Raw genomic sequence first — 22,512 nt, forward strand, 5'->3', positions numbered from 1 at the left:
CTTCTACACATACAAATGTCTGCACATTGCTCTGTACTGCTGCAACTTGCTTTCATTTCATCCTTTCTGAGGATGGAATTGTTCTTATTTTGTGTGTGTACGTGTTGCATGAGTATTTTGCCTCTGTCTGGGTCTCTTCCCTTTAAGCACAGGACTGATGAACTGCATGTAGCACAGGCAGTTGCATTCCAAGTGTTGGGCACCAGGAGAAGGACTTCGGAGGAGTCCAAATGTAACACCACAATTCCCTTTCTGTCCTCTCCGAGAAAGTGTGTCTTCACACTCTAATTAAACAGCAGTCTGACATGTTTTTGCAGTTTTGATTGCCTTTGAACTTTGGCAGTGTGATAAACAAACTTTGCTTCCCTGCCTACCAAGAAGTTGCACTGTCTTGAAGCAGTTTATTTCCTTAGTTCTGATGGCATGACGGGTGATGAACTGGAGATGCTGGAGCACTGATGCCTCTTTGATGGCCCCTTTTAGCTCGCTGAGATTTCAAACGCTAGTGCTCAGTAAACACACAATTCTTCACACCTTGGTAGGCTGGGGCTGGTGGCAGTGCAGAGCACGTTCCTTCTGATCACTGCGAGGTGGTGCAGACACTTCCCGTGTCTGTGAGATGCAGTGAATAATCAGAAGGGAGGAAGGAAAGCAGGACAAACGTACTCGTCATCATGTGGCATAAATGAGAATTAAAATTGTCCATCAGTTCCCAAGCAGTTGGTTCATGTTTCAAAGTTTGTTCATGACAGAACAATAAAGCAGGTCCTGTGGGGTAAGATGTGCTGCGTGGGGTGGGCTACCCCAAAACAGGACAGTGGTCTGGGGGGGCTGCCCCTATCTCCAGCAATGTCCACCCCTGAAGGGTGCAGCGACCCCAGCAGAGGTGACACCACGGACCCCAGGGCAGGGCCCCAAGGAGCCCCATGGGCTGCGGTCACCGCCTGACTGAGGCTTCACACAGCTACTGGATTTGCACATGGTGCCAGTGTGTCCACGCCCCGGGTACTGAAGAGGAGATGGAATTAGCGAATGATGCTGAGAAAATAAATACATTCAACACCACTATTTACTCTCTCAGAATACAATGAGACTGAAAGGTAAACGTGCAGCTCCAGAAGAGGATTATCGTTCATACGATGTACAACTAACCTGCACAACTCACTGGCATTGTGGAGGTGGGGAGCTTCATAAAATCTACAAAGGATTAGGCAGCTTTTTTTGGCTTTCAAATTTATATTGAAGCATACTGTTAAAGACAACAGGACTTTCACTGAAGGAACAGCAGCTTCATGACTTGCTTTTGTTATTAGTGTTATTAGCTAGCATGTCAAGCTCCGCATTTCTGAAGCTGTCCCCCATTTCAGGTGTGTAAACACGGTGGGGATCTCACTCCGAGGCTTGAAAGTCTCAGCCAGTGAAAAGACTGAGTTGCATTTTCCTGAGATAAAGGGCAGCTAAGCCTTCTGTTTAGGGGGATGGATAAACTGCTAGCCCTGGCGCCAAAAGGACACTCATCTCCTTGAGATGTCCATGCTGTCTACATATGGTTGTGTGTATTCTCTGGAACATCTGGCACAGGCCACAGTCAGCAGCTCATAAATTACGGATCATGCCTGGTGTCACAATTCCTGTGTAAAATATTGAAGGTTGGTTTTAAATAATGTGACATTGTCCCTTTTAATGCCCAGATTGCGAACGCCACATAGCTTCTAGCCTTCTTGCTTCCCTTCTGCAAGTGTGAAAGAAAATTTATCTCTCGCGGTTTTTTCCATGCCTGTTGGCAGATAGCCCAATGTGCCTCAAATAGCACCGAACACAATGAGCTAAACCTGCGCTTGCTGCTACTCCATTAATGCCGGAGGCATGACACCTCAGATGTACTGGGAGCATTTGGTTAATGTCCCCAAACAAGTTTAGATTACATTGTTTTACCCCAGCAAGCATGGCTTTATTATAAGACTGGCGTTCTTCTAACTTCTTTGGAAGCATTCTTGCTTTTGGTAATAGCTACTATGTCAGTCATAGACTAACAGGCCTTAAAGGTAGAGGAATCTGTAAGAACTGGAAAATATCTTGTAGCAGAAGTTACTGGTATTTGTTATGAGCAGGTTTCTTAGTGGTTTCTGTACTACGCAGAAATTAACCACTTGCTGCTATTTACCATTGCAAAACAGTCTGTGTTGAAATGTGATACTTCTAATGTGCTCTGTTGTGAAAACTGAGGTGAACACAGGGACACAGCAATGGAAACAAAAATCCCTTGTTTTACAACTCAGCAAACATTCTTTGGACTCTGCAGATACCGGCTTCTTCATTTCCTCCTATGGAAAGGAAAGTAGTATTTGAGTTATGCAGTCACACCTCTTTATTTGCAAACAATGGCAATGCTACACCTTCTCAGGACTCGGGTTTTAATGCAGCCCCACTGCTCAGCAAGGACTTCAGCCCACAGGGCGCAGCTGGAGCCTTCAAGACACTCCTAAAACGTTGTAGATGTCAAAAAAGATTTGCAGCGGAAATTCGGCTTCTGAGTAAGAGAAAAACAATTTAAAAGGACTGTCCAGAGAAATTTGCAATTTGAACCATAAAGCTTTCAAAGTATTAATTTTCAGCTTTTACAGTGGTGAAATTAATTTTGAACGAACTTTCCTGTGGTTAGTAGTTTTTAGTGTTTCATTTGTTAAACAGCTGTGCTATGCTTCCAAATGCCGTGATTTTCATAGCACGTACCTGGCGTGTAATTCGTACCTGGCATGGGCCAATTGCTACGCTGAAACCTTTGATACACAGCTAAATAAAAAAGCTCGTGTGAAGAGAAAACACACTGGAGCTATGTTTTCCAGTCGAAAAAATGTCTTCACGGGTATATCTAAATTGTAACCATCGTTTTGACCTCTGCTTTGGACCAACGTGCTCAAGTCAGCTTTGAACCAGCTGGCTCCAGCGATGGCGGCCACATGCAGGGTGGCATTCTGCACCTGTGTAGTTGTGCAGGCAGTGAATGCAAATATGAAAGGTAGCTGGGAGAGAGATGCATGCACAGCCCGCTTCAGCACCGACCGAAGGGCGGTATGAAGCACCGGGGCTGACGCGGGGAGGTACCCGCGGAACGGCAGAGGGGAAGGGTCTCCAAACCGCTGCCACACCGCACAGTCCGGCCAGGCCGCGGCGGGCCCTGGCTGAGGCGAGATCCTGCCTGAGGCGGGCGCTGGTGAGGGGGGCCCCTCGCTGAGGAGAGACCCCGGCTGAAGCCAGCTCCTGACTGACGGGAGAGCCTGCCTGAGGCGGGCGCTGGCTGAGCGGGGCCCCTCGCTGAGGAGAGACCCCGGCTGAAGCCAGCTCCTGACTGACGGGAGAGCCTGCCTGAGGCGGGCGCTGGCTGAGGGGCTGTTTCTGGCCAAGGGGGCCACACCCACCCCGCGGCACGGCCCCGGGGGGGCCCTGGCGGGGCCGGGGCCCAGGCGCCCACCACGGCCGGGGGCGGACGAGGCCCGGCCTGCCCGCCGCGCTGCCCGTGACGGCACAAGCCCCGCCCCGGGGGGCCGGCGGCGCGGCGGCCGGGGGGCGCGGCCAGCGCGGCCGGCGGGGCGCGGCGGGGGCGTGGCGGGGCCGGGAGCGCGCGGCGGGGGCGGGGCCGGGGCCCGGGGGCGCGCGCGGCGGGGCGTGGCGGGGCCGGGCGGGCGGGGCGCCGCCGCGGCGGGGCGGCAGTCGGGCGGCAGCCGCGGCCGGGGAGGGAGCGGCGGCGCGGGGCGGGCAGCGGCGCCCCGTGGAGCGGCATGTCCAAGACGCTGCGGAAGAAGCGGCACTGGCTGAGCAAGGTGCAGGAGTGCGTGGTGTCCTGGGGCGGCCCGGCGGGCCCCGACCCCGACCTCCTGCGCGGCGGCGCCGAGCGCGGCGAGTTCCCCTACCTGGCGGGCCGCCTGCCGCCGGGCGGCGAGGGCGCGCCGGGCCCCGCGCTGCTCTCGGGCAAGGCGCCGGCGCCGGGCGACGTGCTGCTGGAGGTGAACGGCACCCCCGTCAGCGGCCTCACGCACCGCGACACGCTGGCCGTCGTGCGGCACTTCAGGGAGCCCGTGCGCCTCAAGACCGTGCGCCCAGGTGAGCCGGCCGCCGCAGGCCGCGCCGCGCCCGCCGGACCCGCGGCCCGCTCCGCCGCTGCCCGCGCCGCCGCCGAGCCGGCCGCGGGTAGGCCCAGCCGCGCCGGCGCCCTGCGGGGCGGCGGGAGGGCCGCGGCGGGGCGCGGGGGGCGGGTGCCGGGCTGGGAAAGTTTCCTGGGCTGCGGGAGGGCGCCTCCGCCGAACGGGGCGACCGGGGAGGGGGCGGCCCCGCCGCCGCGTGGGGCGGCGGGCGGCGCGGGGCCCCGGAGTCCCGCCCCGGCCCCGGGGCGGCGCTCGCTCCCCCGGCCCGTCGGGGACCGCCGGCCTCGGCGGCGGGCTCGGCTCCGCGCGCCGGCGGCTCGGTCCCGCCACCGGTGCCGCGGCCCGTCCCGGTGGCCTGGGGCGGGGGCGCCGCTGTCCCGGCGGGGCGAAGGCCCGGTCCCCGGCGCTGCCGCCAGCTCTGCCTCTGCCCCCGCCGTGCCGGGCGGCAACGCTGCCCGGCGGCTCCGGCACCCGGCCGCAGCCCCGGGGCGAGGGGCGGCGGCAGCCGCTCGGTTTCCCGCCGCGGTATTCGGGTGCTTTGCGGGTGGCGGGGCGGGCGGCGGCGTTACGGGGCCGAGCGGAGGTGCCGGTGGCTCCGGGGGTCCCTGGCCGCCGGCGGGTCTGTGTGCGGCAGCGGCTCGCAGAGGCGGCCGGGCAGCGGCTGTGCGGGGAGCTCGGGGTCCGCGACTCGAAGAACCGAGACCTCGAGGGTTTGGTGGTGGTCGTGCGAACTGCTTCGTGAAGCCGGGTGGAGGGTCGGCGTTAAACGGCCAGGGCAGAGGAGGGCGGGAGCGTGGCTTGCGAGAGTGCCATCGCTGTATCCTGTTGGCTTCCAGTTTGCCAAAGACAAACAGCGGGAACAAACTCTGGGTGTTCTTTTTCCATGGATTGGGATTTATTTTGAGTACACTTTAATTAGCTAATGATATCAGGTCATTGTGGTAAAATCTTCTTTATCAACATGCCTGTCAAATGTCAAGTTAATCCTGAATAGTGGCACCTGCAGTCACATGAGCTAATGATTCACAGCGTAACGAGCTTCAGATTTACCGCTTTCCTGGTCAGACAATCCAGGTGTGAGCTTGATGCGTTATAAAGGAACTGTCTTTGGTAAAACCGTTTTTCTCTGAATCCCAAATGAGATCAGTATTTGTATGACTGAAGTCTATAATATTTCTTACACAGCTTCTTTGTTTAGCACCTGTCTTGTACTTCTTTCATAACCACTGGGTTGCTATTTGACTTTAGGTAATACATACTTTAAATCAGATTTTCCTCATTTGACCACTAACGAAAACTCATCTTTTATATAGAGACTGTGCAGTTGGTCCTGATGCATATCACCTGTTAAATTAAAAAAACCCAGACAAACCAGAAAAAAAACCCAAAAACAAACCCACACCTTAAAAGCACTTACAGAAGCCTGGTAAGCTTTGAAAGATGTCTTTATTTCCAAAATTGGAAATCCCATCGGAATGAAGAAAATAGAAAAGAACAAACTGCTGCAAGTTAAATGTAAAATAAGAGGATAAAAAAAATTGAGGAACAAATTGTTTTAGATAGAAGACAATAATACATCTCTTTTAAAAGAAGAAAGCTTGCAGAAGATGAAGCTATAGTGAGAAGATCAAAGGAATTTCTTGTGTTTACTATGGAGGGAGATAGGGGTATTCCTGTGCTGGGACTTTCCATAACAGAGACACGTCTCAAACTGTCAAGTTAAAACTGGCAGAAAAGGTTTTAGAAAAAATTGATACAATGAATAGTAGAAAATGGCCAGAGCTGGATGATGTTCATGAGGAGTTCCAAATACGAAGTACTAAACAGCAATGTGTTGCCTGTTCCTTAAATCATCAGTGGCGTGGAAGGGGTAGGAGGTGGGAGATACGGTGCCACTGGGCAAAGGGTCCAGAAGATCAACAGGACTGACTTCTGATTCCAGCAAGGTGGTTAGAACTGTAGTTAAGAATGAAACTGTTGGGCATGTGAATAAATACCACGTAATGAGGAGAGCGTGTTGCTTTTTAGAAGAAAGTCTGTTAGTTTTTGAAGGTTCACTGGTTGGTTTAATCAAATCCAAGTATTTTGGTGCACTGGATTTTCAGATAGACTTTCAGCAAAGTATCAGTAGACTTTGAATAAGGCTGTCACCGAGTGAACGTTGTGTAGCTGTGGAAAGATAAGAGCAGAACTCTCCTGTGGGTTAGTAACTGGTTAAAATACAGGAACAGTTTTCTCAACAGAAGGAAGCTACGGCTGGAGTCTTGCAAAGACCTGTACTATTTAGCATAGTCATCCAGAACTTGTAAACTGAACACTGGGTTGAGTTGTAAAAAGAGAAATAGCATTTTTATGCTGATTTTATATAACTTTTGGAACAAATCAAATTGAAGCTTCAGATCCAGCAGTTTTTCCCATACAGGAACATATTACAAGCTTATTTGCCACATCAGATGATTTGTGCAGTAATTTTCTGTGTTAGACTTAATGTCCTTAAATACAGTATTTTAAAGCATACTGTTTTTCTTGGTTGTGTTTTTGCAAGGTTGCCACAGTAGCGCTGAGTGGCAGTGTTCCAGTTAGGGTATGTGTAATTAGAAAAGTTGTTGACAAGGCGTTCTCTGTGAAGACCTGCGACTTTGAATTTGGCTTCCCTTCCACTCCTTGTGATCCAGAGCAGTCCGGACTTGCTGACCTTTGGAAGGCAGCCGGGAAGACGCATGGAGCTGTGCGGGCGATGGTGGTGAAGGGAGCGAGGGCTGTGGAGCTGGTGGTCCGTAGTCCGCTCGTAATATGTCTGAATTCTCAGAGACCCTTAATTGCATTACTGGTTTTAAGGTCCCGTTTGCCATGTTTTTCTCCAGTCAAAACTGCGCTCTCTCAAGTGAACCATCACGTTGAAAGGCATGGAGTGCCTCTGCCAGCAGGCCTTCGTGTGCCCAGTGGCTCTTTGGATTTGAGTGCTATTGGGACAGAAGTCTGAGGGGATCCAACTTCAGGGGTCTTTGCTACAACAGCAAGGAATTTGTTGCCTTGTCTCGGTGTTTAAGAGCTGGCTCCATCTTCCAGGTCTGTGCAGGTGTCCCAATGGCCTTGAACAGCATGTCGGGGGACTGGATTGCTTTATTTCAAGTAGCGATGTAGTCCTTCGTTAAAGGCAGGAACAGCTTTAGTTGACAGCAGTAAAATCTGTCTGTGATACTTACGGCAAGCTCATAGAAAATTTAAAATGGAAATTTCAAGATGCTGTTTAGTCTTGTTTGATAAGACACTTGAAAGATATGAATGTTAATTTGAACGCCATCTGTTAACTGCACATCACAAATGATGGACCATTTTGTTGATGAAGAAATTTGTCCTTCCCTTTCTTGCTCTGTCCTTACTTGCTGAGGACGGAGAGCAAGACCGGTGTGCCACGGCTGGGGATGAGTGCTGCCGGCGCCGCAGCCGTGCCTCGGACGAGGTCTGGCTCAGGTGCGTGCAGGCTAGCTGGAAAATCTTCAGTTCCGGTATCGGTAGGGGCTGATGTAGCAAAGTCTGCAGAAGGCCGGTCTCAGGCTTTCTGCCAGTATACCTGGACTGATGCTGGGATCTGAGTTGTCTTAATAAAAGTTAGATATCCCTTCCTTCTAGTTGATGTTTGAGATTATAACTATACCTCTATTTTTGTATAATTCATCACCATCTTGATCAGATGAGCAAAACGGCAGTACAGAGGAATAAGGCTTTTTGTGCAATATGGTATTTGTATGTATGTGCACGCATGCTAATATAGGCTGGCTCATCATAATGAGTGCATTTGTATTTTAGGCACACTTGGTAAGTGCTGGTTTCAAGCTAATCGCATCCAAATGATGGCTGCCATGTGGCTCGAGGACCTTCCCTGTACACTGTTACTTGGATTAGTACGTTAGCCTTGTAACTAGCTGTCATTGCTGCAGGTTCTTCTATTTCCATGAAGGAAAAACTAAAGCATTTTGCTTTAGTCAAATCCATTGTCCTTGGGTGCTAAGTTCATCCTCTAAAGGTACCTACTCGTTCCATATGGCCTTCAGATTTAGCCAGAAAGATGTTTGTATGTGCAGGCGAGCCTGCTTGCTAAAACACTTATTAACTTTGAATGCCTTCTTTCTTTATAGCAGCATGGTAGCCAAAATACATCAAAACTAGGTTGCACACTGAAAGTAACGAAAATTACTGATAATCTGCAAGTTTCTCTTTCTGCAGCCTGAGTTGCCAGATACTACGTAGGAAGGAATGTGTTTTCCTTCCAAACTAAGGAGCTTTGATGAATACAGCTACTCTGCGGCAATTATTATGGTTTCATGACCAACATAACTAGCATCTGGGAAGGAATGGCAGAGTCTTGTAGTTCTTCTACTTGAGAAATGCTTCCAGAGCACATAGTTTTGTCCCTTGATTATCGAGAGAATGTATGTTGGCTCCATTGCGTCAAAACTGATATTTAATGAAAAAATGCTGCAAGATTTAAAGTTAAAAAGTGTGCTTCAGACTAAATTTTTTTTAATAGTCTCAGTGCTCCGGAAACTATTAAACCTTCATTTCCTATGTATTTGTTTCGTAGCTGACTTTCACAACTTTCATGGTTGTGGCAGGAGCTCTTGCTCCAACTGGGGCATTTATCGTTATCTCCAGTCTGGATGGCCTGGCCTGCAGTAAGGTGTCAGTTCGTGCTTTGATGTTTTTTTTCCGAGCTGGGGCACGTGGAGGACTTCCCAGCTCATACCCACAGAACTCACGGGGTGTTTATTTTTTCAGTCCTTCATGCTGTTTACAATACATATGGCATGCCCTGGTCCAAAGCTGATGCATGTTGTTGCTTTGTGTGCGCTCAACCATAGTCTGCAGCCTTTCGACATGACACCTCTAACTACTTCAGATCTATTGCTTTATTTGAATTACGATTCATTAGTACAGAGAATGAGATGATTGACAGGTGGGTGTAGTACTCCAAGTTCTCAGTACCAAACTAATTTTTTTCAAGTCAATATCTTTCACTAAATCATGTAATGCTCTTGGGACTTGAGGATCTTGAAGCTAGCAAGGCCTTATCTTACCAAAATGCTCTCCTGATCAAAATCTAGTACAACTTACTGCTGGATGCATTTTCTCACGTGACCGTAAAAGGGCACGGTCATCGATCCCTAATGCCTCCATTACCAGCAGGAGCTAATGGAAACGTTCAGAAGTTGGCTTGTGCATGGGGGTCCCTTGTCTGAAGCAGAATGAATGAAAACGGTGATGACAAATACAATGACTCAGAGAAGGATTCAGCACTTGAGACATAATACTTGAAGCTGAGTATGTAAGATTCATTTACATTTTCTCTTGTGCTTGAGATAGGTACAAAGCCTCCATGTGAGGGTAAACATTTGCATGTTTGGCAGTTAAGGCAGAGAGGAGGGCACGCCGCACTCCGAGGCTGTTTTCGCAAAATCAGATGAATTCTAAATGTGCCGTGTTAAAACAGAGATCAGAGTACACATTAGGATAATTTTGCCTCTTGGAGGAAAGGCATTACCCTAATTCTGTGTTTCTCTGGAAGCTGGCAGTAGGCCAGCTCGGTGATTAAACAGACTAATGTGTTACTCTGCTAGTCTGAGGAGTTGAGGCAGCCAGCCCAGGTCCTTCAGTTCTTGATGCGCATTAGGTGGGGGGCTGCTGGATGCTGGCGTGGAAAGCTGCCCTCCCTGATTGAGAGTGCATGGGGAACTGATCCATTTTTATACAAAAGAAGGAAAGGTTGGTTCGTTTTATCACACCAAGAAAAGCCCAAAACATACAGGGCTGCTATAATGAATGTGTAGGGTATCCCGGTTTCATGAAACTGGGCAGAAGACAGATGTGCAGTCTTGAAAAAGAAAGCTGAACAAGAAATGCTTTCTGCTGGAGGCTGTCATTTCTCTAAAGCATTGGCAGTAGCAATGATGTGTCCTATCGCAGTTTGAGAGAGCCACCTTGCACGAAAAGCTATTAGCTTGCATCTCAGAAGTGTGGATGCAGAGGACTATCAAGCGCTTGCCAAGGGATGGGTATTAGTTTGTGCATGTAATTTGTAATCTTGTTTCTCATATTCATCCTTATATAAACATATTATTCTTGGCATAGAATGTACTGCCTTTCCCTTTCACATATTCCTTTGTTTAAATTTTACTGCGATATTACTGTGTTAATGATTTCACCATAAACGCGCTCTAATTATTCTATTCTTTCTTGGCGTGTTAGTTTCAAATGATAACGAGGCCTCATGTGGCTTTTGCTACTGTGCTGCTTAACACCATGGTTTTAATTTGTACTTTTTTGTTCCCTGCAGGAGAGCCATTCTCTTCCCTGTACCAATCGTTGATGTCTCTCAGGAGAGACCCAGTAGAATAGTGCAGAGTAAGGCCAGCGTGTACCTGGAGCTGGTGGCAGAGCAGGAGGTGCAGTTGGTGTTCTCCAAACCCACCTCCTTTGTGTCCATGTCCCCTGCTTTAGGGGAATGAGATTTTCACTAGGACTGACTGATCACTTGTATTCCAGTTATTCCTGGAAGGAAATTTTCTCATTCAGGTAGACAGTTTTGATTGAAATTCTTGCATGTTTATGTTGCTTTCCTATTAAAGAAAAAGAAAAAGCTTAGGTTTACATGCCACCATAGAACTTGTTCAAAATCCTTGAAACTGTAATTTTGCCACTACTCTGCAATGGCAGGAGGCTCTCTTCTGTGTGAATGAAGCCAAGAATGAAATAAACGTGAACCTTTATTAGAAGCCATGATTTCAACAGCAGATTTCATCTTCATAATTTTTGTCTGGGTATTGCTCTTGAATTCTTGCATGGCTTTAATGAAATGCTAGTCAGTTGTAGAAAATGGCTGGTCTTTATCACTTTCAGAAGATACAATTTCCTTAATTTTTTTTAAAGAATTTTCATTTTGCTTTTGTAAAAAAAATACACTTTAAAACTAAACTGTCTTTTTAGAAAATTCCTGAAGTAAACAAGTTGTGCTTGTATAACTTGCTAAGCACTGTGCTCCTTTATTGTTGGAACATCTGCTTCAAGATATTTTTCAGCTGATAATTCTTAAAAAAATCTTAAAATATAACAAGGATTGTGCATTCAAAATGGCAGCTGAAAAAATTACTGTGGTTTTGATTGTTGCTCTCTTTTAAGGTCTTTGAATTCATTCTTCTGGTTCTTGTTTTCAATTCATGATGCTTCCTTTTAAGAAATATCTTGTTGCATTCATGGGCTATTAGTTAAATCACATCTTGTTCCCTAAATGGGAACAATTTTCTTTGAAGCAATAGTATTCCTGAGAGTACTAGATTTGGATTAAGAAAAATACGAGCTCTTTGTATTTGAGAGTAAATTCCTTATTTAGTTCTGCTGAACAGAAGGTGAGGGGAAAATGCAGTAGGAAGGCAGCTGACTTGTATTGATCTGTTATACCATCATTGAAACCAGAATCCTAAGTAATTATCTCTCAGCTGCTAATTGGTATTTGAATCTCTGTTAAATTAATCTTTTTTTGGGCCCTCAGCGGGTCACAGTGGGAACAGGAGCTGCTCCCAGGTGACATACCAGCAGTAGTTGAATACGATGGGCTGGCTTCCAAGCTAATCAGTTTTAAAAGCAAGAGCATATACTTCTGGTGAAAAGGCAGTACCCCGGGAAGGGTGTTTGTCAGTGTGGTCAAGGAGACTGTAGAGGCACTAATGGAGAAAAGGGGATTACCACTATGGGTGCAGCAAGTCAAGGGCTGCTGGGGTTTATGTTAATTTTTGCATACTGGCTGTTAAAACCTATGTACAAACTGTCCCTCAGTGCTGCTGTTTAAGATGCAGATACAGGTGGTTGCACATAGCCATGTTCTGTGATTAGTTTAGGTGTAGCTTTCAATATGGAATACAATCGTAGCAGTCTTTTGTTCAACCTTATGTCACTGTGCTTTTTTTTGTCATACGCAAATGCAACGTGTTACAGTAGTGATCTTATGTGGAAATGTTACTTCATTTGCAAAGCACACCAAGGTTGTTAGGCATAACTCTGGGCTTTCTCTGACAGTGAGCTTTTAAAGCGTGTTTTCATAGCTACCTTTAAAAATGCTTGCTTAAAGCTACTTTCCAATGTGTATGTTTCTCAAGCCTGTAATTTTTCATGAATGGTTGCTCTCTGTTGAATGTAACTTTTTCAAATGAAAATCACCAGTGTTTACTATCCATCCTGTGTCACTCTTCACTTGCTGAATAGTAGTCTAGTTTGTATAGCTTGATCCATTGTAAATTACTTTCCTGAGATAAGAATAAAAAGTTAATTCCTTTAAGCTCTGGATTGCCATATCTCTTCAGTTACCTGTATAAAAATGTAAAGCTTGAATTCTAGCTCTGTCAGATCATGGTACACTTGAATATTGATTCTTATTGTGTTCTACTTCAGTGCCATTTCATTACTGACTTTTGATAATAAATACAATCAGACTAACAGCTGGTGTCTTATGAATATGGATTTTGGATGCTATATAAACATCAGAAGTATTCTGGGTTTTGGTGTCTAGAAATGCATTATTTCCATCTGCATGATAATGAAGTATTCTTTCAAAAAGGTGGTAAAGGCAATCAACAAGGTTAATGTGATTGTGTGAATGATCTGTTACTAAAATTGTCTCTTCTTAAATCCACTGCATTTGGAAATAGAGTACATGCATTCTTACAAATCCAGACTAGTATTGCCCTAATGTGAGAACCTAACCCAAAATCTGACTACAACAATAGTTGCATTGCACTTGTACAAAAATGTTTGTTTGGTGAGGCTGGGACCATCCAGGACCATCTCTGGCACTGGGTGTGTAGAAGAAGGCGGTAACATCACCTTGTCTCTGCTGCAGCACAGGTGCCTGAGCCGACACGTGCCGGGCAGGTCGGATCCAGCAAGGAACGTGGGAGCTGCAAGTCACAAGCTGGTCTTGCCGACTTCTGCAAATAATGTTAGGGAGTACTTTGAGGATGACTGCTCACCTTATCTCAAAGAGACAGAAGTAGAGGAGATGCAAAGAGATCACCAGCCTGGAAAAACTCTTGTGCAGTGAGACACAGAAAGGTGAAATTACAACACAAAGGAAATAAGTATGAGGAATGGGAACATGCAATAACAGTACAAAAGAGCAGGATTAGGAGTTTGTTGCTCCTTTTCTTACAGCACAAGGACGAGGCTGTAACCCACAGCAGATAATGCCTAATAGAAGGAAATGCGTCTTCAGGCATGTAAGGTGCAAGGGGCAGTCCCTGGTGTCGGGTTCAACAAGGTTCAGTAATTGAGCTTTGCCTCGTAATGCTTATTATTCTAGTGACTGGTACATGCTAATTAATAACTGTGTGCGGGAAGGCACAGATGTTCAGTTTTTTCTAATTTGGTCCCAGTATACCTTCAAACTGAAGACATGGGAACACTTCCCTCCTGTGCTGGGTGTTATTTAAAACTATCTTTTTGTTGGCTGAGTGGGAGCTGTAGCAGCCTGTGGAGGCCCCGCACCTACGGACGCCTCTGCCTGGGTGAAGCTTGTCCCCTCCAAGTGCGCCCAGCTGAGATGGGAGCCTGTCTGCTTTTGGCTGTGTAAATGTCATGGGGGGACTATAGAAATTTCCATCAAAGTCGCCCAGAAACCCCTACAGCCCTGAATGTTCATATACTGCTGGATGTCACCTGGGCTTCTCAGGAAGCTGGATCATGGCAATGCTCCCATCCTTCCTTTGTTGGACTATAAATAGATATATTTGTATATCTGTTCGGGGCTGAAGAGCGTGATGGTCTGAGACAGGGTGTGAGGACAAGCTTGGCACAGACGCCTTTGAAGGAGCTCCCTGTTGCAGCGGAGGGCCCGGGGCCTCCTTGCAGCCGCTGGGCACTCGTGGCTGGCGCATGGAGCGTGCGTGGGCTGCACGCCTGGGGAGGGCTGCACCCCCCGGGCAGGCGGCCTGTTCGGCAGAGTCTGGCCCGGTGGAGCCTGAAAGGTTTGCTTTGCAGGGCACATTGGTCACTTCTGGGCTCTAACGTGCCTCCCAGCTGCTCAGGTGTGACGTTCGACACGGGGGCAGCAAGCTGTCCTGCTGGGCAGGGGCATCCGGCTGCGCCCGCGCCGTGTCCAGCGCGGTGTGCTGCAGGGCTGCCGCCGTGGCGCGGGATGACTGCTCAAGGGCTGCCGCAAACGTTGCGACAGAGGAGGTAACTACAGATGTGAGAGACAACCTGGGTGTTTCCAGGGTTGATTTATGAAGCTTATTAACAATAGGAAATAAAGAGTCGGAAATTAGAAATTTTTTTTTTAAAGGAACCGTTTTTCTTGAAAACAATCATTCAGGCACCTGGAAGGTGTAAATCAGGGTGATGTTTACTCCACCTTGAATTCTTGGCTTGCAGATTTACAACATTCAGTAGCTGTCTGCAGACCATTACGGGTTTACGTAAAGACACTTTCAGAAGTTTTTCAACTCAAGATACATCATAAACTAAACATCGCAGTCATTTAAAGGAAAAACCAAGCTCCCTTCCTCACCCACTGCACTAAAAACCCACACACATTTTTAGGCCTGGCCATTAGACGTTTCACTCCTTTGTAGTGCAAATATGAATAAAGATCTCATATCTTAGAAATAAAAATGAATGGTTGGTATGTGCTAGTGTTACCTACCTGCTGGTAATCAAATGCAGTTTGAGGTATACATCATCGGCCAGTTTCTCTGAGCTGTGAAGAACACCGAAGGCCATTTTGAATTTTAAAAATCCAAGTTGGGAGATCTGTGCAGTCATCTGCCAGAAATTGCTCTGAAAAATAACCATCGATACTTGGTGGTTTAGCCTGTATATCAAGCTTTGAATGTAGAGAATATAAAGGAATGCGTTTAGTGCTGAGTTTCTACTGAAATGCCCTTGCTGCCTTTGCCAGAGGTTTTTTTGATAAAACATTTAGGGAGGAATTAATTTCCCTTGGACTGGGATTGTTTTGCAGTTGTATTTTGAGAGCAATTCAATGTTCAGTATTATGTTTTGGGGTTCCAATCGTGTCTCTTCTGTTAAGGACTGTTTTAGCATGCAGGTGAGGACGTAGCTTGCGATTTGGGAACCATTTTGCCAGGATTCATCTGTTTGCCCTTTGAAAGGGTTCGTCAGCTCTTGCATGCTCGGCGGGCAAAATCGGGTGTGCTGGTATGGGGGAAAGGGGAAGTGCTGTGACCAGCCTCGGGCTTTGCCTCTGGGAGTCCAAGGTTGCCGATTTCTTCCGGAGTCCTCTCTGGCCATGGCATCAGGCCATCTTCTTGGATCCCCCTTCCCCTCGGCTCGGGGAAGGTGCAGGTCTGTCAGCATGCTCTTCCGCGGCTTGCGGCTGGCTGAGCCGGAGCGCGAGCGCTGAGCTTCGATGCGGAAATGCTGCGTCGCGATTGTGGCGGGGTAAGAAGCAGCTCCCTGTGCCCGCAGGGTCCTGCTCGGTGCCGACGCTGGGTGCTGGCAGGTCGGGAGTGCCGGGGGAGCGCTACCGCAGCAGATCCCCCGACCAAGGTGGGAGTGGTGCACCGTGGCACGTGCACCGGTTTTGTGCTTAGCTAGAAGAAACACGTTTAAAAAAAACTCCTTTCATGTTGATGAAAGAACAGATAAGAGAGAAAATTCCATCTGAAGTGGCTGCTTAATTACTGTTTGATACAGTTATGTAGTTTATCAAATTAAGTTGTTAGTGGAGAAATATTGTTAGGGTAGAAAGTGTTTTATGCTCTAGAGCAGTAACTTTCAACTTGTTTGTCTGAATTTTCCAGCGTCACCAAGTCTTGGGTGGCAAAGTTAAGCCCGTTTTTAATCTGTGTACTCTTAAATGTTTCGTGAACACCATGGGAGTCATTCAGGATCTCAGTCTTCAATGGCCGCAAGCTGAGACCCACTGCTGCGGGGTGTCTAACAGCGCAGTGCAGCCTCCGGTGACTGACCAAGAAGGTTCCCAGAAAGGAATTTAAAATATGGCCTAAGGTATTTGATCTGCAGTTGAGTAAGTCTTAGACTGTCTGCAAATACCTCTTTCTTAACTCATGAAACCAGGCGGCTGGGTGAATCCAAATAGTTAAACCAGTTTTAATTCTTCATATCCTAAGAAAAAATGTATCTGATTCAGTGCTTAAGCATAAAGAAATTAGTCTCGTAAGTCATTGAAAATAAAATTCCTGTGGTGGTAGTAAAAGTTATAAAGAAATAGATAAAGCAACTGATACGCAACTTTGTGCCTTTGTTTTGTGTGATGTTTTTAACAATGTTAACTTAAAGATAATGAAATGAAGTGTATATAATCTTTGGATGACTTGGTGGTTTGCTGTTTAATTTAGTAAAGAAAGCCTCTTTAAAAAGTATTGTATCTCTTAAATAGTTGCTGTAGTTGTAGCCAATCTTTAGGAAAAAGTAATGTGCATAGTGTCTTGGACATGCATTTTCGATTCTGAAAAATGCAGCACGTAGCAGGGGAGTGGTGTCGAGCATAAAGCTTGGTGAGTCTGGGTAGGAAAATCGCTCTCTTAAAAACAAATCAAAACAAAAAGCAGAAGTGCCTGTCTTGATAGAAGTTTTCCTTTTCCGTGCAAGACTTTTTGGAAGATCACAACAAAAGTGTAACTGAAGTAGAAATGAGGGCTGGTCTATTCTGTTTGGCAGGTTTCTTATGTTTGCGCAGCTGGTGGCCTACCAGCTTTATCCTGCAGCTAAATACGGAGATGCACATCAGGAAAAGAAGAAATAACTCGCATACATTATTAAAAAACAAAATATAAAGCCACTGGCAAATTTTTTGAACTCGGTATAAGTCAACGTGCTGATTAAGTATTTCCCTCCTGCGCCATGTGGTATGTATGAAAAAAGCTAAGGATATAGGTGGATTTTTAAATCATTTTTACACATTTTTTGCTCAAATAGACAACCACAACACCACCCAAACTGCTTAAGCCTTGCCCTCTCTTTAAGATTTCATTGCCAGTATATGCAACTTTGTTTTGGTTGTATGCCAAGTTTACCGTGACCTTCTTGCAATAGACAGAAGCAGAGTTTGCTGGTACTACTCATTAAATGCAAGAGGATTATCATCCAGTTTATTTGCTCTAAAACCACAGAACTATCAGGAAATAACTAAGCCCTGAAGTTTTAGGTTTGTAGAAATGATTTCCTCCTAATGCATGTACTTGAGGGGAATTTTAGAATCCTGTTACGTAAGAGAGAGGCAGAGCCCTATGTTAATCCTGGGGAATGATGTTTAATGGCTTGTTTCGTCCTTTATTGGTCTAAAGAATTCCTCAAAAATCAGCTGACCAAAAGTGCCAGGAAAGTATTTTTACCTCTGTTGCTGAAACTATTATCGCTCAGTAATTTCACTAATCTTCTTTGCAGTGAGATTAGATTATAAATGCTTTGGTGCAGGGAGAACTTGTTTGTGAAAACTGCTTAGTACTGGTACTAAGTGGATACCATCGAGTGGAAGTACCAATAAGTAATCAAGTATGGTATTCCATTGCTGAGCAATATTTTGAAATATTTATTGCCTTGGCTTTGCTTCAAGTTGATAGTGTTTCCTTGGCAGATAGTGTTTGTAATGTGAACTTTAATGCGTTGTGTTTGGTATATGACAAAAAATGCTAAGGACATAAGTTTCAAGACAAAATTGCTGTGGTTTTATTTCATATTGAGAGTTGGTCCCTATTGTATAAAACAATTTTGTATGAATAAATAAGAGTTGTTGTCCGTTATTCTAGATCGCTGACATCTTCAGATGCCACTCATGCACGTACTTTTAAAATGGCTTATTATAGAAGCATTAATATGTCATATTTATGAATAAAAATATTTTTAAATGTATTCACTGATAGATAAGGTATGAAGTGTTGATATGTATATGCAGCTGGTCGTTAAACTATATCGAATAGCTGAGGTAACAGCTAACTGGTTTATGCTGTGTCCTCCTAGGAATTTTGAAAAAGACAAATAGTTACGTCATTGACAGACCTGTGTACTACTATTAAAACCTGTTTTGTGGCTTATTTATAGGCAGCAGGAAAACCGTTTTATTCAATGCAAGGCCTGAAGTATTGCTCATGTCATGGAATTACGAACTGCAGCAACTTGCCTCTAAATTGCAGGCTTTCCTATCTGCCCTACTTACTCAATATAAAAAAACCTAATCCTGTGGATTTTATTTCCCTCTCTGTAGGACAGCAGTGAGTAATTACTTTTCTCTGGTGAAGGTAGAGATGCTGGAAAAGTTTAATTAATGCCCATTAGGAGATGCTGCTAGTACTTAAATGAATTCATTAGGGCAGGGCGCTTTATGTTCATCAAAATAGCAAATAATTGCAGTGGAGTGAATGTTGTTTACGCCCTACTGTGTATTATATCTTCTGCTTATTGTTCTGCTCTGTTCTGCAAAATATTTCAGAATATGTGGGTCTTCCTTAGCCAAGGACATCTGTTCTAACCCCTATGTAAAGTGTACGGATTCAAAATGAGGTTTGCGTTTAGAGCATAAATCTCTAAATCTCTTGCCGCTTTGTCGCTGCGGAATTGAGTAACGTAAGGGGAAAAAGGTACATTTGTCAGCTCAGCTGTAAGGTACTGCGCTGAAAATACTTCACTGTCACTTAATTTTGGTAGCTGAATAGCCTTATTAATAGGAATCTCCCATATTAATCTTTCTACCGTAGTAAATAACTTGCAGAAGGCAGTGAGAGTGTGGTGGCTGCTTGTCTCCTGCCCCAGGGCCCTCCGTGGTGCAAAGAGGAGTGTAAAGAATAGTGTCCACCCATAAGCTCAGTGCAGTCGCAGGCGCCGTTCTGGGTGTCGTTCAGGCTGACTTGTCTCGGTGGAGAGTGAAGTTTAAGGGTATTCCGAGGCAGATCAGAGAGCGGGTGAGATGCCCCGTGGTCGCAGCTCGGTCGGCGTTTGGTGTCTCCCTGTCGGTGGGTGTTGGTGAGTCCTTGTCGGTGCCAGGGTCTGCCCTGGGTTTGGTGGCACGTTCAACTTGGGATTTGAACCTGCGATTACAAATATTTGTAAATCACAAGTATTTGTATTGTTGAAACAATGTTCTTAGCACATTTTTTAAACATAAGCGTAGATAAGTGATTTGCACAGTTCTTAATTTGAAGCTGTTTTCCCGTAATTAGCTGTCCGCCATCAGAACTGTCAGTTGCTTTTTGAAGAAGCATCGGAAGCGTTTGTGCTATTCAAACGGTTCCTTATCCCAAATACTGAGAATTGGAACTCTGGAGACTGGAGAACACTCTTACTGTGCTGTGATTTGCATAAATTTAATAAGCTTTGGCCATGCAACAGTCTGATTTTAGCACAAATTCCGTAACAAAAAAAATGGGGAGACAGGTGTGTCTGTTCGGAAGCAGGAGGGTATCGGCTTTCTCTGGCCTTTGAAGCGGGAGGGAACACAGAATGGACGTGGAAATTGCTTTGTGGATGGGCTACTGTTCAAACTGTGGTGCTGAACACTGCTTAAAACGGCATCGTTTTCATCAGGCTGCGGTGGTCCTTCTGGGCGCGGTGGTGGCCCCGAGGACGGGATCCTGGGGTCTTCGTTAACCTTTTTATCGGCCTGTATTTGTACACAAGCGCGTGTAGTATTTCCTCAGGGAAGTTTTGAAGTATTCAGAAACTACCAACTATTCTCTGCTTTTTCTCTCAGTTAAAAGTCTACTAAAAATAGGATACTCTTCCATTCAGGCATCAAACTCTGACATGTAATGTGAAGTGTCATGCTGTAGGAATAGTAAAAGGGTTTTTACCTGAGGAAGTTCTTTCTGTGGACTGTTTTTTCTTATACTGGGTGAAATGCAGCAAAGAGAAAGAGGACTTAAATCAATTTCTGCTTTGTTGAATCACCTTCGGAGGGCATAAAATTTGTTGTTCTGAAATCCTTATTTATTGCCTCTTGGCAAATACATCTGTTTGTTTTTTTTTTTCTAATTGAGCTATGTTCTTAAGAGGTCCGTGGCTTTTCCTGGTGTGTTGCAGAGATGTTGCGTATTAAGGAACTAGCAAAGAAAAACCTCTCATGTTTTCAAAAAACCCCAGTTATTTGACAGAACTTTCTATCTTATCTAAAGAATTTGAAATCGGGACATGAGAACTGGACCCTTTCTTCAGGCTGCTTGCAGTGATCTGGAAAGATTTAGTGTTCGTTGTTACCTGGAAATACAAGTTTTAAATGCAAAGTGTGAGGCTTTTCTTATATTTAACAAATATGTGGAGATAAAAATAAAATCTGCTTTTTGAAGTAACAGTGTGCATCTGATTCAAATGCAGGAAATTCGAGTGATGCCTGCGGACTTAGCTGGACCTCAGTGCTACTGCAAACACTGCAAAATAAATTTAGAAGCAGAGGATATTTGAAATTCTGTCTTCAAAATCTATTCTTAGCCTGCATGTTGGACACGCGTTGTTTTTTTACAGTAACAAATTATGCAGTTGCCCCTTTCCAGTAATACTCCTCCTGGCACACTAAACCCTCCCGCTGCGCACAGCGCACAGGGCCGAGCTTTCTGGGCAGATATTGATGTGCTTCCTACCAAATACCCGCAGCATTGCTTTCACCTGCTTGTTCTGACAGTGCCTTCAGGAAAGCCCCGTTAGTCTCTTAATAAGAATTTAAGTTGGCAGATAAAGACAAGCTAATCTCTGTTTCATCGCATTATTTATTTGAGCAGCAAGATGCCTGCTTTCTTTTCTTTGCTGTTTCTGTATAGCTGCCAATGGGGACTGAACGGTGAATTTTGGAATTTAAATGGTTTTGCTTAGTAACAATCAAGTGCTAACTATGTAACTGCTACCTGATTCTGGCTCGACATGACAAGTAAAATTAGGAAGGATCTTGACTACATTCCAGTCACAGTTTTGTGAGACGATGATTGTTGGGACCTGCTGTCAGAATTGCTTGATGGAATTCTTGTGATCATAGGTGATCATCTAGCTGTATGTTTTATTATATTGGTAAGTTGAGATATATATAAAATCAACTTATATGGAAGTTCTGTTTGAAAGAATGACTGAGACTGGCCGTGTATATGATATTCTATATGATATACTTGTATTCAAATGGAAAAGGTAACCTTTTAAAACTCTAACCTTCAGGTTCATGTGTGTGTCCTGGGAGCAAGGAGAAAGGAAGCATTTTAATAAGAAGTGTCTACCGTAGGTAACAGAAATATCTGCTCTGCGAAATGCTGTGCTCTGGCGATAGTAAAGCATTTCAGAGAGATTACTGTAGAACCTATACGGTCGGACAAGGATGACAGAAAAGGGAATGATGCAATAAATACAGGAAAAAACTACCGTGCTGTCAGTTTGGGTTTTCCTGTTGGGGTGTACATCCATAGCTGCTTTCTGATTGATTTTGAATTGAGAACAGAAATTGGATTTGGCCTTGCCTTCAAAGCTGTCTTTTTATTTGAAGTGCTTTCTTATGAGAATTCCATTTCTGTGTCAGTCTTGAATTTAGCGAGCTCTTTAAGCAGATATAAATGAGTCCAGCCTTTGGAGACAGCTGCATAAAGACGATGACTGGCAAGCTTCCCGAGCTGAATGCACTGCAATCCAAGAGCTAAGTGCTCCGAACGTGAAACTTTTATTGTTGTAACTGGATGACCCTTTCTGTCTCAGTCTATACAAATATTGTAATTTCACTTATGACATCTACCTTGTGCCAACCTTTCAGGGGCAAAAATTAAACTGAAAGCAACTGGTAAAAGTTAATCACTGAATCTAATAGATTATCATCCACACAGTTGTGGCAGACATCTGCTGGGGAGCAGTTGTTTTCTGCCCTGTCCTTTAGACTTTGACTCTTGTTCACTGCCGATAAGTCAATTTTGTGGCCTTTTACTGTACATGGAGAAGGGAGGGTAGGTGGCTTGGAAGCTGACCAGAAGTGAAGTGATATGTGCCATTTGTATCTGACAGCAGCCATGGCCCATGAGGACCTTCTAAAATCAGATTGTTTAGGTTTTTAAGTATGGTTGTACATGGCTTACATAGACTCATTTTTATGATGGAAAGCACAAAGTAAAAGTGAAAATGGCAGTTATCTTGCTGTGAAGTTGCTGTCCTTACTTTTCATCTCTGCCTCAACTAGTTCTAGTTTATAGCATGTTTTAAAGTAGTGGAAGTTTGTTCTGAAGCTAAAAATAATTGGGAATACAGCTATCATGTTCCCCATGCAGAATGACCTCTCCACAGGTGAACAAATGCTAAGACGTGCCAGCTAGAACTTAATCTGGTGCATAATTGACCTGTTGTCTGTGCTTAGAAGTTTACAGAGGTGGCAATGAAAGAACAAGTTTTG

General features: G+C 45.4%; 1 protein-coding gene across 2 annotated transcripts in view; it reads left to right on the top strand.

The window, feature by feature from the left end:
- The first annotated feature begins 3,737 nt into the window (after positions 1 to 3,737).
- MAGI3 (membrane associated guanylate kinase, WW and PDZ domain containing 3) overlaps positions 3,738 to 22,512 on the top strand; it is a 74,733-nt gene continuing 55,958 nt past the window's right edge. For both annotated transcript variants that reach the window (XM_075174237.1, XM_075174239.1), the window contains exon 1: positions 3,738 to 4,101. In XM_075174237.1, coding sequence (XP_075030338.1) covers positions 3,780 to 4,101 — 322 coding nt within the window. In that variant the 5' untranslated portion in view covers positions 3,738 to 3,779. The remainder of the gene's footprint in view (positions 4,102 to 22,512) is intronic.

The sequence above is a fragment of the Calonectris borealis genome, chromosome 26 (genome assembly GCF_964195595.1).
Source record: "Calonectris borealis chromosome 26, bCalBor7.hap1.2, whole genome shotgun sequence".
Classification (NCBI taxonomy): Eukaryota; Metazoa; Chordata; class Aves; order Procellariiformes; family Procellariidae; genus Calonectris; species Calonectris borealis.